This window comes from Myotis brandtii, unplaced genomic scaffold (assembly GCF_000412655.1).
Source record: "Myotis brandtii unplaced genomic scaffold, ASM41265v1 scaffold162, whole genome shotgun sequence".
NCBI classification, from domain to species: domain Eukaryota; kingdom Metazoa; phylum Chordata; class Mammalia; order Chiroptera; family Vespertilionidae; genus Myotis; species Myotis brandtii.
In genome coordinates this window covers 169,860-188,240 of record NW_005355923.1, presented here as the reverse complement: position 1 = coordinate 188,240, position 18,381 = coordinate 169,860, and the positions used below count along the sequence as shown (strand labels likewise).

The 18,381-nt window shown below is 38.4% G+C and overlaps 1 protein-coding gene across 1 annotated transcript in view; it reads left to right on the top strand.

Moving 5' to 3' along the window:
* FOXP2 (forkhead box P2) overlaps positions 1-18,381 on the top strand; it is a 572,606-nt gene that overhangs the window by 522,622 nt on the left and 31,603 nt on the right. Inside the window, exons 9-14 of the mRNA XM_014536444.1 lie at positions 3,057-3,161; positions 10,113-10,200; positions 11,838-11,921; positions 16,048-16,249; positions 17,270-17,346; positions 17,485-17,586. Coding sequence (XP_014391930.1) covers positions 3,057-3,161; positions 10,113-10,200; positions 11,838-11,921; positions 16,048-16,249; positions 17,270-17,346; positions 17,485-17,586 — 658 coding nt within the window. The remainder of the gene's footprint in view (positions 1-3,056; positions 3,162-10,112; positions 10,201-11,837; positions 11,922-16,047; positions 16,250-17,269; positions 17,347-17,484; positions 17,587-18,381) is intronic.

Genomic DNA, 18,381 nt, shown 5'->3' with positions numbered 1-18,381 from the left:
ATTATTTTAAGTTACCAACATTGAGTACATTATGTCAGACTAGAGGCCCAGTGCATGAAATTTGTGCACCGGGGGTGGGTATCTGTCAGCCCAGCCTGTGCCTTCTCGCAGTCTGGGACACCTTGGGGGATGTCTGATTGCCTAAACTGGCAGTCGGTCGGACATCCCCTGAGGGATGTAGCAGTGTGCCAAGCAGCAGGCGGCCAGGGAGGAGCCCGAATCGGGGCCAGGTGTCGCTTGCACTCATCCCAGCCCACTGCACCTGCTGCCATGGAGTCGGGAGAGGCTCCCGCCATGGCAGCTGTGCTCGCCAGCCATGAGCCCAGATTCTGGCTGAGTGACGCTCCCTCTGTGGGAGCACACTGACCACCAGGGGGCAGCTCCTGCATTGAGCTTCTGCCCCCTGGTGCTCAGTGTACATCATAGGGACCAGTCATTCTGGTCCTGCTATAACGGTCACTTAGGCTTTTATTATATAGGCTAGAGGCCCAGTGCACGAATTTGTGCACCAGTGGGGTCCCTCGGCCTGGCCTGTGGGATCAGGCCAAAACCAGCTCTCCGACATCCCCCGAGGGGTCCCAGATTGTGCAATGGCTCAAACCAGGCCAAGGGACCCCACCGGTGCATGATCAGGGCCAAGGAGGGATGTGGGAGGTTGGCCATCCAGGGAGGGACCGTGGGAAGGTTCCAGGGTGTGCCTGGTCCATCTTGCTCAGTCCTCATTGACCAGATCCCAGCAGCAAGCTAACCTACCGGTTGTAGCGTCTGCCCACTAGTAGTCAGTGCACGTCATAGTGACTGGTCGACCAGTCGGAGTGTCTGCCCCCTGGTGGTCAGTGCACATCATAGCGACTGGTTGACTGGTCGACTATCTGTCCCCTGGTGGTCAGTGCACATCATAGCAAGTGGTTGAGCGGCCTTAGCATATCATTAGCACAGTATGCTTTGATTGGTTGAACAGCCAACCGTCGACCGAACACTTAGCATATTAGGCTTTTATTATATAGAATAATTTTTAAAGTTACTGTTTTACTTTAGTTGTATAAAGACTGCCTTTGTAAGAGGAGTACCCATGCACTTTTGTCCATATAGTTCCATTTATTCAGGGATATGCATACCTATTCAAGGCCTTTAAAGTAATTTACATGAAATATGTAAGCTAAAATATTTCTCAACATGAAAAGTATCTTTTTAAAAGGTGAGACATAAGTGCAAGATTTCTTAAAGGGCTGAGACATATATGATATATAGTTTTCAAATTAAAGTGTAGTAGAAATATAGTGTTGTTTAGTAGAATACAAATATCTGCCTAGCTGCAACAGATATCCTATATAATAAAAGGCTAATATGCAAATAGACCAAACAGCAGAACAACCAAACAACCAGTCGCTATGACGTGCACTGACCACCAGGGGGCATGTGCGGAACATGGCGGGCGCTGGTCGCAGGTGGAGCATATGAGACCAATGCGGGGTGCCAGTTGCTGTCATCAGGGCGTGCCTCTGGTGGTTACTGAAAATTCTTTGCTCCCGCACGCCATGGTCCTGTCCAGCACTTGCACCTGCTGCTGGCGCTGGAGCCACCGCTCACACCCACTGCCAGTCCCAATCACTTGGCGCCATCAGTGGGTGCAAGCGGCAGCTGCCAGCCCTGATTGCTCCTGAGAGCTTCTCCACCTCCCCCTGTTCCTGAAGGGCGATCGGGGCAGCAGCTGCCACTCACACCCACTGACAGCGCCTGCCCCACTTACACCCGCTGCTGGCACTGGCCCCAATCGCACCTTCGATGGGTGCGAGTGGGGCCAGCATTGTCAGTGCGTGGGAGTGGTGGTGGTGGGAGCAGAGCTGCCCATGGACAGGTGACCGGGGACATGGAGGGAGGGGCTAGGTGGGTGTGCAGGGGATGGGCCGAGACCCACCCCTGCTCCCACAGTTCCTTTCAAGGTGCACGAATTTGTGCACTGGGCCCCTAGTTTTTTTTTCATAAAAATGTTTTTTTCAAAGACACATTTAATTACAGTAAGTTTAAAATAGAATGTTATCATTTGGTGATGTTTTTGAGTATCATGAAAACTTTTTCTTGTTAGCTTGCATTAATATAAAATGATATTCCTCAGAATGCTTTTTATAAAGCATTAAATTAAATGCTTGTTTTAATTGAGATTAATTTGTTGATTGTATATTTCAGAAGTTGGTTGATTTCTCTAGGACAGCGGTTCTCAACCTGTGGGTCACCAACCTGTGGGTCGTGACCCCTTTGGGGGTTGAACGACCCTTTCACAGGGGTCGCCTAAGACCATCGGAAAACACATATATAATTACATATTGTTTTTGTGATTAATCACTATGCTTTAATTATGTTCAATTTGTAACAATGAAAATACATCCTGCATATCAGATATTTACATTACGACTCATAACAGTAAAAAAATTACAGTTATGAAGTCGCAACGAAAATAATTTTATGGTTGGGGGTCACCACAATATGAGGAACTGTATTAAAGGGTCACGGCATTAGGATGGTTGAAAACCACTGTTCTAGGATCTCTCTATCTGATATAATACATATCTAAGTAGCATTTTTTTAAATCAGCTGTTACTAGTAGACATATAGATGGTTCACATGTATATATTGAACAATTTAAATGTCCTAATGCTCTTCTTTAAAAAGAGTATTTTAAAAATCTTATTATTCTCTTAAAAATACAGGTGGTTTTTTTTCCCCACTTGACCACCTATGAATAAATATATATATTTCTTTAGTGGTAAATGTTACATTAAGGTCATATGGCAGGATTAGCATATGATATTATGCAGTCCTCTCGGTTTTTCATCCTTTATTAACAGTTGTCTTTGGTTCTATTTCCCATCTAATTGGAACATCATCTAGCCTTGGCAGTTGAACTATTCAGTAGAACGATTAAATTTTCCTGAGTGCTCTGAGCTGAATTGACCTGTTTTGACCTGTTTGTCACTGGGTGTAACCTGACAGGCTCGAGCAGTCTGCAACGATTATGGCTTTGTGAGATGAATCTGATGCCTGTTCCTTTGCTACAGCTCATCACATGAGGAGACTGGAGCCTCTCACACTCTCTATGGCCATGGAGTTTGCAAATGGCCCGGCTGTGAAAGCATTTGTGAAGATTTTGGACAGTTTTTAAAGTATGTGTTTAACTTTTTTTTAGGGGTGAAAGTGGGTTAATGGGAGTTATACGCACATTGTTTTACAGAAACAAAAGGTCTGTGGTGAGGGATACTAAGTTTTCTTTGTTTCAACAAGTGGATCAGCAAAGTCAGATGAAGAAGTTTAACTGTTCATCTTTTCTTTTCATGAGAAAATTTACAAATCATTCAATAAAGTTTTTTTTGTTGTTGTTTTTGTTTTTTGGGGGTTTTTTTGTTTTTTGTTTTTTTGCTTTTTGTTCTTTTTAATCCTCACCCAAGGATATTTTCCCATTGATTTTTAGAGAGAGTGGAAGAGAGAGAGGGAAAGACAGAGAGGAATATCGATGTGGGAGAAACACATCGCTTGGTTGTCTCCTGCACACACCCAAACCAGGGCCTGGGCTGGGGAGGAGACTGCAACCAAGGTATGTGACCTTGACTGGAATTGAACCCAGGACCCTTCAGTCCACAGGTTGACATTCTATCCACTGAGCAAAACCAACTAGGGCCAATAGAGGTTTTTGAATGAATGAAAAACATTAGCCTACTATAACAGCATCATTAATAATTGGGACATCTGCTTGCAGGGTTCACTAAAATTTCAGTTTTTAATAAAAATTTCAAGTAAAACTATATGAGGAGTCATATTATATATGTGTATTTTAAACATATATATTTTATAGTTTTATTTTTTCATTGCAAACTTTATATTTCTTAATTTAAATAATAATATTTAAGATGTATATTTAACAAATGTATATAAAAATAAAAAACTTTAAGTTAAAAGGAGCTAAAATTTTAAGATATTTATGTTTTATCCACATTGACACTTGTTGCCCCCAGCATCATAAAGAAACATACATGGTTGTATGTATGTATGATGGTTTGTATGGCTTCTCTAGCTTAAAATTAAAATTTGAAATATCTTTACTTTTTTCATACAGTGACAATTTATTATTGACTTTTTAAAAGGTTCTTTTTCAAATGAGAATATGCATTTTTCATGACCATTTTCCATGCACAATTCCAGTGTATGAGTTCTAAACAGAGCTGCAGATAGATTTATGGAGATGAGTAACTTCACAGGCTGAGACTCTTATGTTGTCATGGAGCAGCTAACAGGGTGAATGAACTGTTTCATGCTTCATCAACAATTAAGTTAATTAGCTCATTTGAAATCGCACTGCTATTTTGCCAGGATGTTGGCAGAAACATCAGAAAGATGTGTTTACAAATGGCAGACTACAGGGTATAGAGAAAAGGCATCGTAACAACAAGGCACACATACTTGATATCAGAATAACTTTATAACTTCTACAAGGATTTTGTAAAACATTTTTTTTATTACTGACCACTTGAAAGGAAATATGCTTCCTATACTGCTGTGACTTTTTTAAATGTCCTGAAATGAATATTTGCACTCCTATTATATCAAAACTAGGGGCCTGGTGCACAAAATCATGCATTAAGGGGGTTCCTCAGCCTGGCCTGCACCCTCTCGCAGTCCGGGAGCCCTCCGGAGATGTCCAACTGACGGCTTAGGCCCACTCTCTGCAGGAAGCAGGCCTAAGCTGGCAGTCAGACATCCTTAGCACTGCCGCGGAGGCGGGAGAGGCTCCCACCACCGTCGCTGAGCTCGCCAGCCATGAGCCCAGCTGGCTGAGTGGCGCTCCTGAGCATCTGCCCCCTGGTGGTCAGTGTGTGTCATAGTGACTGGTCGTTCTGCCATTCAGTTGATTTGCATATTAGCCTTTTATTATATAGGATAGTTGTGAGCTGTCATTGTGTTGGGTATGAAACTGATTTGAGTGTTCTAAGCAGAGAGCATTTAAAATGTTAGGTAACTTTGCTAAAGTTTTCCTGTTTTGGAAAAATAACATTTGCTAAAACAAAGATAGAATATAGGAATATTAATTTTTTTTAAGAACTAATTTCTTCATTTGGGTATATAAGTCCTTATCAATATTATTTCTTATCATTAAGATTAGTTACAGGACTAATGCTATTTCTTCAATATGATAATTTAAACCATAGAATCAGCCCAGTCACCATACATTTTATTGCTTCAAGTTATTCTATCTGACAAAACTCAAAATAAATCTTTAAGAAAATACCATATATTTTCTTCAGAATGACTTTCTTTATAGCACATGGAAAGGAGCATTTTTATTTATCTTAAATACTTATATATATTTTATTACTAACAAGAAGATGAATAGGAACCCTCATTTTACCTTTCATGTTTCTTTATTATAATCATACTAGTATTTTTTAGACTGAAGAATTACAAGTTGGAAAGCATTTTCTTTCAATTAAATATCAACTTTGGTTCCAAAGACTGACCATTTTTCCGACCCATTAAATTTATAGGGATGACAGGACAAATGACAGCAGATTTTAAGGCCTTTCTGTTAGTTCATTTTTTTATGATATGCTTTAAATTCCCTAAACCACAGATCTGTGATAATTTCTGTTAATAGAGCTAATGCCAGTGTACTGTACTGAAATGAAATATTAATAAGACATATTTCCATACTGATGTTTTTTTTCTTAAAATATGTGTAAATTTTAAGAGAAATAAAATAATAATTTTATTAAATTAATTTCAGTTTATTTAGTGACTTTGTAGAAAATGAAATGAAGAAGGCATCACCACTAATAAAGATTTTCTTGAAATGAAGATTTTGCTTTTCTTTTGTAATCATGGAGAGAATTGAGTCTTGGACAAAAAAGTCAAACAAGTCAAAAAACTATGAAAGGATGAAAGGTTTTTAGCTCTCCGTTTTCTTGTTTATCCATTCTCTGGGAATTTTATAGCCAGTGTTTTTACAAAAGTTTTTTTTTAAGAAAATATTGTGGCATTTTTATTTCTAAAATGCACTAGAAATAAACTATATAGCTTGAACTTTACTTTGGTATCAGACAACTTATTCATTAGTTTGAAATCAAGTAAACTATCCATTATTACTACTTAGCCTACATATGTTAAATAACAAATAATAAAAGAAATTATATTGAATCCCAAATTCCCTTTCTTACATTACTTTCCCAAGTTGGTAGAATCACTCACTGCTTTTACCCAGGATCAAATAAAAAGCCACCAGAAGAGAGTTGCATATATAGATATGTATGTACATATATATGTACATACATGGTTATATATGTACATACATGATTTTAATATTTAATATTAATTCAATTGAGACATTATTTTCTATTGCATAAAAAACCTTAAGATTAAATTAGAAACTTTTATTTGTAATAGCCAAATAAAAGCAGGAAATAAAAAGATGAAGAAGAAAATTTAGGCTAAAAAGGTATTTAGAAAAAATTTTGAATTTTTCTGTAAAGTAGGTGTTGACAGAAGCTTATCATTTTTCTGAGCAATAATTGAAGACTTTACTAGATCACCAAAACCATTTAATATTAGTTCTTCATTACTTTCTTATAAATGTCACAGTGTGATAACAACTGACAAAACTTGTGTAGTTAGCCTGCAAATTTATCATTCCACTGGACCTAAGTCAGTTGGAATATAGATGGATTGACTTTTAGATCTTAATCCAAAAGGTTTGCAATATCGCATTCCAGTTAGCAGACAAGTGCTCCTGAACTTGCATGCGTAGATGCCAGCAAACAAAACATGGTCTGAGATACGAAGATGGATATACTCCTTTTGAAGAAGGGCAGACTGGTTAGTGCCATAAAAATATCAATCTGTTAAAGAGTAATTAGTTGATAATAAATGAATCAGGTTTATTTACAAAGGCTAAATTTTTAAGTCTTGACACTGTATAAAGAACAATAGAAAACGTAGTGGAAATAGTTTATTTAATGGAAAATATGTTGTCTTTTTTTTTCTGGTAGCTGACTAGAAATTGTGCTTTTGCTTAGTGTGTATTGTCTATTTCTTTGTCTTTGACTAGGCAGCATGGCTACAAAATTATGACCTCAAGAAAGCATGCTTTGAACTTGTCAGAATGTTGTTTCTTTTGGTGACAGTGCCCCCATCTCTCAAAACTAAGGCATCTCACATAATCAGCTAAATGAATAGTGACAGCTAACATTTTGTATTTAAACTCCTGTCAGTGTTTAAACATAAAAAGCTTGATGCAAAATAAATCAAACACAGTGATTTGCAAGTGAAACATTTTGTACAAAAAAAGTCCAACATGGTTGGATTAAATCTGATCTCTTTTTAGCTTATAGAATACTATAACTTTAAATGAATTTGAAAAATCTAGAGTTTAAAATTGAATTGCTAATCTGCTGTGTATATAACCGAAGTTACCACATGTGTTTATAACCTTAAAAGCTTCGTTAAAGAGAATTGTGCATGAAATATGTTGGACGGGCCCTTTTCTACTTTTCATCTTTCTGAAGTGCTTGCTTCACTGTTTTTAGAAAGAATTTGACTGCCTACTTACATTTTTTTCAGTCCCCACTACCTACCTAGCACACAGATTCAATGCAGTTTTGAAAGAACGTCAGTAGACCACATCGTTTATTCCATTTTGAAAACAAAAATCAATATACCTATAAAGTGACCTATAAATTAGAGCTGGCTCACACAATGTTTGTTCAGTGCTGCCTTTCTGAATGCACCCTTTGCATTTTTTCTTCACCTCTGTGTTTGAACTGCAGTCTCGGTAAGAAGCTCATTAGGGGACATTAGGGACTGGAGCTAACCAGAATTCCAGAGCTTGCTTTGCTCTTATTAATGCATAGTAGAGTAGAATGCATTTAAATATTTCATAGATATTCAGTAATTTGTGTGTAATCGTCTTGTTAGCAGACCAGTAGAAGTAGAACAGGCCTGTGAAATGGTGTTAGTGATTGCATGTGTAATTTACAGACCTTTGCCATCAGAAACCGTATTATTGTTGGCTAGTATGAAGCTGTGAAATAGAACTACCGATAAGTAAAAAAAAGAAACTTAATAAAGGTTTTGTAACAAGCATCTTCAGGGATAACAACCCCACTTGGTCATTTTGAAGCAGCTATAATTTATGACATAGGCAATATATCAAATGCATAAGATAGTATTATGGAGCATTCATATGAAAAGGGTATTTGCAACATTAGTTCCAACTTCCTGCAAGGGACATGATTAAATGATTAATGAAATGTCCCTTTGCATATGCATTTTGAAACAGCAATTAGGCACTGACTGAGAAAAATCCACCAATCCTCTCATTTTTCAGTATTATCTCATTCTTGATTTATAAATCATAGAGAATTTTTGAACAGCAATATGTAGTACCTGAGATAGTTATAAAAGCATAAAAGAGAATAATTTGGGCACAAAATAGTCACAAACACATACATTCATAATTTAATATTAATATTCAGCCTATTTAGTTAGTCTTAGTACATTGTATTTATATCCAACACTATTTCTGTACTTTGATTGGCATAATTAAGTAGGGAGAATGAATAGGCACTATTATTTTACATATCACTGGTAAACAATAGCAACGAAAGGAGAAGGGAGATGTGGCAGAGGTATGTATGTGTTTTTCAAGTTCTCAGTAATCCACTGGAGGCTGTTCTATAAATGATCATCGAAGGGCTGCAAGCTAGCCTATAATTACAGGAAAGAAAGTGGCAGCTCTGGCATTTCATAACTATGTGTCCTCGAAAAGTGCTTTGTGAGTTTGTCACCAATGATAATTTAGATAGAGGCTCATTACTGAACATCACAACACTTTAAAAACCTTTCGCCTTCATACAGGAGAATAAAGGACTATTTTAATGACAAGGTTCTTTTGTGTCCCACTGAAAAATTCAATCAAGACAAAACCTCATTGACTATTATTGTAGTCTATAGTCTCTATTCTAATAAGAGCTGTATAGATAAATTGAATAGGTTTCTAAGACCCAGATATATAATGCAAACATTTTATACATTTTTTTAGTTCTTTAAGTATAGGATAATTATCACTAAGATGTACACAAGTGTTAAAAAAAAACCTCTCTAAAAGTGATTTTATGCAAAAACAAACATGTTCTACAGCATATATCTTTTCTTATGAAACTGTGTATTCTACTTATCATGTTCCATTTACATTCTAGTCTTTGTGTATAGCTACAGCATTTTTTTAAAACATATTCCTCGTTTAGACTGATTGTGGAATAAATATGTGCATATTCTCCAAGAGTTCATAGTGAAAAAAAACACCATAAGAAAAATACAACAATATTAAAGTTAAGAGTACAGTGACCATTGTAGTACACTGATAGAACACGATCTCATTGTTCATTAAAATTTTGGTGAAAACACTGAAAAACAACTTTTTTAAAGGTCTCGTTAATTAGGAATTAGTGACACTTTACATCATAAGCTCACCTCCAGTTTAACATTTCATGCCTCCTTTCAAGGAAGAGTGAGTGAATTTTAGTTGCGTTACAATTAGGTTCACAGGAGAACTGAGCAGAGCTGAGCTGAGGGCAGAGAGGGATAGTGGAGGTGCCACTGCTGCGGTCTAACCCCACACCTCAGACCTGACCTGATGCACTTCACTCTTTTAGTCCACAGTTTCCCTTCAACCAGGAGTGACAATTGTGACAAGATACATGGAAGTTAGTTGTTATGATCAGTGAGGATGTATTAAAACGAATGGATTTAATTTTTCAAGGGAAGGGGCGGAATAGAACAAAGGTTTCCAATTGCTGAACCTAGATCAACTAACAAATAAACCCACCTATTTATAAAGTTGTTCTTTCTCAGAAACACCATTTCAAATCTTCTAGTAATGTGTTGCATATGTATCTATCTATTTTCTTCATTATTCATTTCAAGAAACTTTTGTTGGTATAGTTTCAAGGTGTTCCTTTTGCCCTACTGTGCAGGGAACTATGACTTCAGGGTAGTGCGTTCGAAGTGGAGCATATACTACTGAGACACACATCGTTTAACTTTCTGTTTTGCGTCTTGTGTTTGTTTAGGCACCTTAACAATGAGCATGCGTTGGATGACCGGAGCACTGCCCAGTGCCGAGTGCAAATGCAGGTGGTCCAACAGTTAGAAATACAGGTTTGTCAAATGCTAACTTAATGGACTCCTCTCTCATATATCTGGTGGGTTACATTGAGTACTGGGCACATTCTGAGTCTTTTAACACAATGCCTAATAGAAATACATGGAATTTTAGATTGTTTATAATGATGGCAACAATTGATAACTCGGGATGGAAGGATAGATATAGCTTAAAGTACGTATCACGTAGACATATAACCTTTAAATTACATAATCTATATTTGAATATCCAAAAAGAGTCCAATCTCAGTTTTCCCCCATTGTGGTTATACCAACCCAACCCCAATTGGATATGATTTTATTGCGGAGACAGTTTTTACATGAACTAATCGTGATTTTTTCCCCATTAGATTGTATCGTATAGCAAAAATCTTTATAGCATCATGCCTGTAGCATATTACTCTGAGAAGAACCTTTTCCTTTTCTATCTTTGGTGTCTTTTTAATTAAAGAACTTGCAAAAAAATTTTAAGACTTGTCTGTACTGGAGTTATGACTGCAAATAATTTATAATATCACAGATAGTAATGTATTGTATCAAGTACTGCTAATTTAAGTTAAAACATTTTAGTTACTATTGAAACAGCATTTAGACAAAAATAAATAGAACTCATAAAACAGGTCAGAAGCAGTTATTTCACTGTATCATTCTTACTACCCTTGCCCTACCCTTTAAGGCTTCTTCCAGTGTTTCAACTTAAAGATGTTTTTTCCCCCTCAATCAGACCCATACTTTGTGTTATTGAATTAAACATACAATTTATTTTTTTCTTCACACTTTACTACATCTTGATGTGCTTTAAACTCATCGTGTTGTAGCTTTTTCCCAGAGAGCTGTGAAACATGTTTATTTTGACTTGTAAAATAATCAAGGACACATCACAAGCATAATTAGTGATGTCGTTTGAAAAAAAACTTTCTGTAAACCTGTTTACCACCTAGAAAAGGTGGAGAAAAACATAAAAGTTCAGCTGATGAAGACACAGTCTGCAGTGTGACCAATTATGTCTTTTTCTTTTTTTCTTTTCTGCCGTGTCTGACTGATGGAAAAGTAAGGTCCGTCACTTGTAATGAGACCCAGTGCAAGTATAGAAGCCGACGCCGTGGCAGAGTTCAGCGTCTCACACTGCCTGGTCTCTGTCACTCTATTGAATTAGATTGATGATGGCAGATTGGAGGGGGCACTAACTGGACCTCAGTGGGAATGCATGAAGTGTGGAGACAACCCTGGCAGGCACTTTGCTTTGAGAACCCTTCACCCCTTCACAGCTGTTGGCACTAGTCCATCGCTAACAGTGTCCACAGGACTTTAAAGAGACACCATGGGTCTTCTAATTTATGGTTTTAGTAACTTGTTACTGTCAAGACAACTGTGACCTCAATTCTCTTATTGACAAAAAGATGAAGTGTTATTTGTTTTCTCTGACCTTTTAACATAAGGAAAAGCTATCCATGTTTTCTTCCCCCCTTCCTAGCTAAAGTTGCGCTGCCTCCCAGATAAGTTCCTACGGACACAGACTTTTGTATGCAGGAATCATTACTCTGAGACAAGCTCAATGATAAGATGTATCACTGCAATAAAATAGCTGTATCAGTCATTTCTAAAATGCTTCTGATCTCACTCGTTCTTAACAGCTTTCTAAAGAACGAGAACGTCTTCAAGCGATGATGACCCACTTGCACATGCGACCCTCAGAACCCAAACCATCTCCCAAACCTGTAAGTGCATATTGCTTCATAAACAGTAAATAGCTCTACTGATGTAACAGAGTAAGAAAATGAACAATTTAGTGACAGCTAGAAAACAATGAGTGTGATGAAAAATACGGCAATAAAATGAAAGGAAAATGCAATCGCTTGTCAAATTGTATGTTTCTTTTAAAGTAATGCTATCTTTTACAAAATCTATCCAATCTGCACCATGGGTGACGCTAAACAAAGTACGCCTATCAGTGCACAAATCACTGCCTTGCGGCTGAAGCAAGAGAATATCTTTCTGAGATAGGTTTACAGATATTAACAGGAAACCCACTTTGAGCAACCTGAAAAGCAGGAACAGTCCAAATCACAAATAGAAAGGTGTGCGGTATGCCGACGAGGACTTAGATCAATCATAACATACATACAAATAGATTTTTTAATCAAATATTTTCTCAAAAATGTCATAGTCTTTTCATAGTCAATTTTCTCCCATTTCTTTGGTTGTTATTTCAGTTACGTTGTATTTCACATATTAATGTGTTTTACTAGATAGTACACATATTGTTAATTTAGACAGCTTATGACAAAGGGAAATGGCTGATTATAGAACATAATAACTGTCGTTTCCCTCAAAAATATATAAAATTGAAGCCCCACCTGATAATGTTGTCAGGTACACAGACTGTTGAAAAGAATATACTTTACCTCACTGCAAATATTTGCTCAGAAACTTGGAGTACTCAGCTGGGTAACTGGTTTAGTGAAAGTTTGGGGGCTATGCTTTAGTAAGCCTCCTGTATAGACTGGTGATTAGTGAATACCAGCTTTGACTCTCCCTCCATTTCTTCAAGAAAAAAAAAAGATCATTTGGTTTTGTAGTAGAAGGAAAGATAAAAGACAGGCTACACTGTATGAGTTTTCTCCTAGTATCTCTGACACCACTCATTGATTAATATTATTCAAAATTTACTTTTTTGCATAAAGAACATGTTTCCTTAAACTCTGCTAAGGTATTAGAGGTGTTTTTCTTTGTACTACATTTAAGTGTAGGGTATTGCAAAAACACATTTTAATAGAAAGAAAGGAAAAATGTATCATTTGAATCTGACATATTACTTTTTTAAACCTTATAGTGGCTAAGTTTTTAATTAAAAAAATAAACTTTGAAGATCTTTTTGACCCTTTATTTATGAATTTTTTCCATAAGGTTCCCCCCCCCCATCATTGCTTCTATAATATAATGTAGATAATCACAAAACAGAATAATTGTCTCATAAATCCATCAGGAATCTGCAGCTTGTTCTTTTCCAATTAATTATTCAATCAGTAAATTTTTAAAAACTCTAGCAGCATGGTTACATCTACACTAATAAAGAATTTTCAGCCTATAATCCACAACAGAACCTGAATGAATAATGTAATTGAAGTATTACATTACATAAACCACACATGAAAGAATTGCTAATTGCGTTTGATGGTGGGCAATTAATATAGAATCTTAGATGAGCGATTTAAAATGAAACCACAGTTTAAAGTTCCCTTTGGAACTGGCAATATCTGACGTGAGCAACTGCACTACTGGCCTCGAATTGGTTTCAAAGACGAGTGGTCAATACACACACCCTTAAAAATACCCTAAAGTTTATACACTGTACAAAAGAAGCTTCCAAATTGATATAATAGTAGATATTTATGGTCTCATGTGCTGTGGCTCAGTTGAGACGGCCCACACATTTGATAAATATTAATAGCAAGAATTTATTACCAAAGAGAAATGAGCTCTGTTGGTTCATCACTGCACCCTTAACAGCTATCAGTACATGAACACAAGGTGCAACCGCACTGTCTATTATATGACCCCATTTACTCTCTGAATGGTACTTCATTAAATGGTACCTTTTGGCCATGCTATGGATGGATGAAAATCAAAGTTATCAAGGCTGCGAGTCCTGAATAATGAGTTTCACCCAACCTTGACTATATTCTGATGAGCTGATGTGGCTAAGTGCTGATCCTGGCTTTTACATGCTTCCTTTTCGTTAGTAATAAATTCTATTTTATCAGTTTGTGATTGCGCACTTCCAAACACGGTACGCTTATTACGGCGGGATGGCGGGATAAGCTACCAAAACAGTGTAAACATGAGGAGTTTGCATAGAAAAAGATGTATTTCTCCTGTTTTCATAACTTTGACCATGTCCACAAAATGTTCAGGGTCCTGTCAAATATTCATCATGATAGATCTTCCCTTGATTTGCAATGTTGGCATTTTTTTTTCTGGCCTCGGAATATGACATTTTATCCTGGTTTATGATTTCTAAAAGTGACTATGTAACCATTTCACTGAGTTGGTTAAGTATGGAGAAGAGCTTTGTTGTTCTGTCTTTTTATAATTTTGCCATACAGTGATGCAATGCTGATGATAAGATCTAAATCATGACTAATTAGACATCCTGGTGTTGATTTGAAAAACATAAAATATCATTTGCAGCGTTGCACGCATAGATGCCTGTGCATCTTCCTGCACTTCTCAAACTAGAGGTATTTCTGTACATCCTGAGGAAGCTTACACCAGTGGCTTTTTTTTTGCGATTAAGACGATTTTGTTTGAATATGTAGTCAATGTATTAAATGCAGCATTTAGTAGCATTATCTCAGCTTTTATTTATGTGTGTAACAAAGAATTCCCAGCCCAGTCTGCTGGCTTAGAGTGCGAACAGAATAACAGTTTGTGGTTTATTGGGAACAGATGCACTTGGGGATGCCTTCAGGGTGCCAGTCGTTATTATTAGACTGCTAATGTGCTTCTTCTGGCTGCTGCCCAAGAAAGAAGAACAATTAGCTGGCATATGTTAATTTTTGTTTCCCTAACAAATCTCTCTACTGACTAAATGTGTAAAACAAATCCACAAAGAAAGATCAATCAATGCTGTACACATCATTTTCTCCCCATTAAAAAAAGGTTTATCTTAAGAAGCGTATTTGGGATTTGAAAAGGCAGGTGTTACTAAATTACATATAAAAGCTGAATATTCTCTATTTAGCCACTAAGCAGCGACTTCATAGAGGAGCAGAACAATTACAACTAGTTTCCTTGCTTGGTTGCATAGATTACTGCATAAAATGAAAGGTCAGTAGATTACCTCTTATGAATATCATTTGACTATATGGCAGAAATCTTTTTATGCGCTGCCCCTACGTAAAATTTTTTGCTAATTGGACGCTATTTATGACAAAGGTGTGTAGTAAATATGACAGAGATGATATGGGGTTTTTGATATGAAGAAGAGGGCTTTTCTGAGGGGAGTGATGAAGGGCACACTGTTAAACAGCTTGCATACATTCTCACCTTTTTCCTTTTTTCTACCCTGACACCCACTTTCCAGGGTACATCAGCCTTAAGTGACACTGTAATCATAAATTGAAAATGATACTTCCAGAGGAATTGGCAAACTTGACATTTCATTATATTTGTTAACACATGCCACAAATGATTGTTAGTGAGGAAATTCCATTTCCCTCTCTCCATCTCCAATCAGATTTAATTTGAAAATTTTCAGCCTCCTCCGGCTAATTTGCAATTAAGACAATTTTGTTTGAATATGTAGTAATGTCATTACCATTCCACCAAATTAGCAAGGAGACTAAAGGTCAGTGTAAAATTTTCCAGCTGACTGGAGCCTCTCAGCTGAGATTTGGGACTATGGAGGGGAAAAAAAAATCCGGGCAGCAACAGAATAGCAACTTATTTTGAATCCGATTGGCTGAAAACATGGCATCCTTCATTATTGCTGCTGCTGTTGCTTCACTGGGGGCTAGGCCTGTTTAGCAACAGGGGCAGTCGGTAATCGGCAACTGGCTTTTATTTAAGAAAATGTACTTTCCCTGAAGTCTGGCAGGACAAGAAGGAGTTAGTCCTAAGTAACATTGCCAGAGATTATTAGATAACCTCTAACAGCATCCTCTAATTAGAGTTCTTATGATACAATTTCATCCTGTAATTAGTTGAGATTGGCTGCTTCATTTTGCAGCTTATTAGTGGCAACACAGCTGTAGAAGTGAATCCACTCTCATTTGTCAAACCTTTTTAAGTCTTTTTCTCTTGTCTCTACCTTTTTCCTGCCCATCTCTTGGGCCTTTGCAGCTAAATCTGGTGTCTAGTGTCACCATGTCGAAGAACATGTTGGAGACATCCCCACAGAGCTTACCTCAAACCCCTACCACACCAACGGCCCCAGTCACCCCGATTACCCAGGGACCCTCAGTAATCACCCCAGCCAGTGTGCCCAATGTGGGAGCCATACGAAGGCGACATTCAGACAAATACAACATTCCCATGTCATCAGGTAGGATATTAATGCTCGGTAGAGCTCTTTTACTTTGGGAGAGGAAAACTGAAGCCGAAGCCACTCTAGAGGAGTCATGCCAGAGCCCATGAGGACTCAGTCATGATTTATGGAGTGATAATTGTTTTATTCCTGGTAAATGCGGAGAGGGGTGATTCCCTAAGCACATTAGGATGAATTGTTCTCAGGGGTTGTCCAGGAAAGAAAGCTCTCCCCATTAGAGCCAGCTAGAGATGTGTTGTCCAGATAGCCCGTTTCATCACCTCCATTCAAGGAGATCCTTTGATCTCCAAGGGAAGGCTACATCAGTACAGCACCTGCAAGTAACGCTGTGTGAGAAGGGCCACTGGAGACATGTGGCTTCATGCTAGACAGTTGAGGGGCTACCTAGATAACATCCTGCCACAGCTCCTCAGGTCTACATGCTGCTTAGCCTCAGATGCAGGTGAAGGTAAAGGTTGCATGGAACACAGATTGACCTCCTCCCCCTCGCTCCCCCTCCCCCTCCCCCGCACCCTTGCCCCCCGGGCATCTGGGTAATCACAGCCACACATTGTACCTATTAGTAGCTCAGAGCCCCCTTGTTACAGAAAGTGAAGTTATTTTCAATATGGGCGCTTTGAGGGGTTTGGGTTCTCTTTGTTAGGGAGCCACAGATGCCTAGAGGTCATCCTGGGGCTCTTTAAGGAGTATTAGATGAGGAAAGCAAAGTTGGGGGGGGGGGTGGGGCAAAAGTCCATGTGGGAACATGCCGAGGCCAGAAGCTTTCCAGAGGAGCTGGCTGCTGGGACAATCCCAGGCCCCCTGGTGATGCCTTCCCTGAAGGACGGCAAACAACGGGGGGGACGTGGCGTTGGCACTTTCCCTCAGAAATGGCCTTTCCCATGGAATTCAATTCCACTGTCATGCTTCGTGCCTTCTCACTGCATCACCTCACCAATACCAGGGGAAAATAGGGAACATCGATGCTATAGGCCCGACTTACCAGCAGAATTAACACCTCGTCTCTTATTTTTGTAGAGATCGCCCCAAACTACGAATTTTATAAAAATGCAGATGTCAGACCTCCATTTACGTATGCCACCCTCATCAGGCAGGTGAGTGGAAGGAACCCGAGCTTTGCCCCGTTCGATTAAAAGTCATCGGAGCTTCGAGGGAGGCTTGGCTGGGACCATGTCGTCTAGTCTACTTAGGAAACCATCATTTTTTGTCACCCGTCCCTTGTCTCCTTGCAGGCTATCATGGAGTCATCTGACAGGCAGTTAACACTGAATGAAATTTACAGCTGGTTTACGCGGACCTTTGCGTACTTCCGACGGAATGCAGCAACTTGGAAGGTAAGTCCTCTCCCGCCTTGGCAGTGCTCAGAGGCCGCACCACCGTGCCTCGCAGATAGCACGAGGAACATTTATTTACATGACACAAGCAGATTAGTATCTGCGTCCCCTCTTTTTAACCTGCCTCTTGAATGGAATGAATTCTCTCTCTCAAAATGACAAGTGAAAGAATAATTTTGCCTCTGATATAGTTTTCTAATTTGGTGCAATTAATAGCTGAGGCTTTGGCAGAGAAACGAGGGCCTGACACACTAATTACAGTGTGAGCACTCAATCATCAACACCTTTGTTAGTCGCGCGATATTACTTTTTCTCTTGCATATTATTGGCTAATTAGTTTGAAAAATGTCTGTTTGGCTTGTGCAACAAATGGAGGCTGTAGGTTTTGTCTTGGTCTGCGCCTTTTGTACACATCATACCTCATCCTACAGACTGAAGCTGCCAGGGAGTGAGGTCCGTGGCTACTCAGCTGGAACTAAAAGAAAGTAAAGTGAATATTATCCTGTCAGAACATAAATGCAGTTTATTTACTTAGACAAAGGGGTTCATCTATATCCTTGTCCAAACAACTTCATTGTCTGGATCCTACAAGGAGCTAAAAAAAAAAAATGTTAGTTCTGTGTATCTATTTTTGGAAAAGAGCAATGTCTGGAAAGATAAGGGCACTCGGCACAGACTAAGTGAACTGTTTTATTTTCATTTCAAAAAGCAGTCAGAAACATCAATTAGCCACAAGCCATTTGGTACAAAAGGGGAAAATGTTTGTAGCTGAGAAGAATAGAAGCAGCAAAGCGC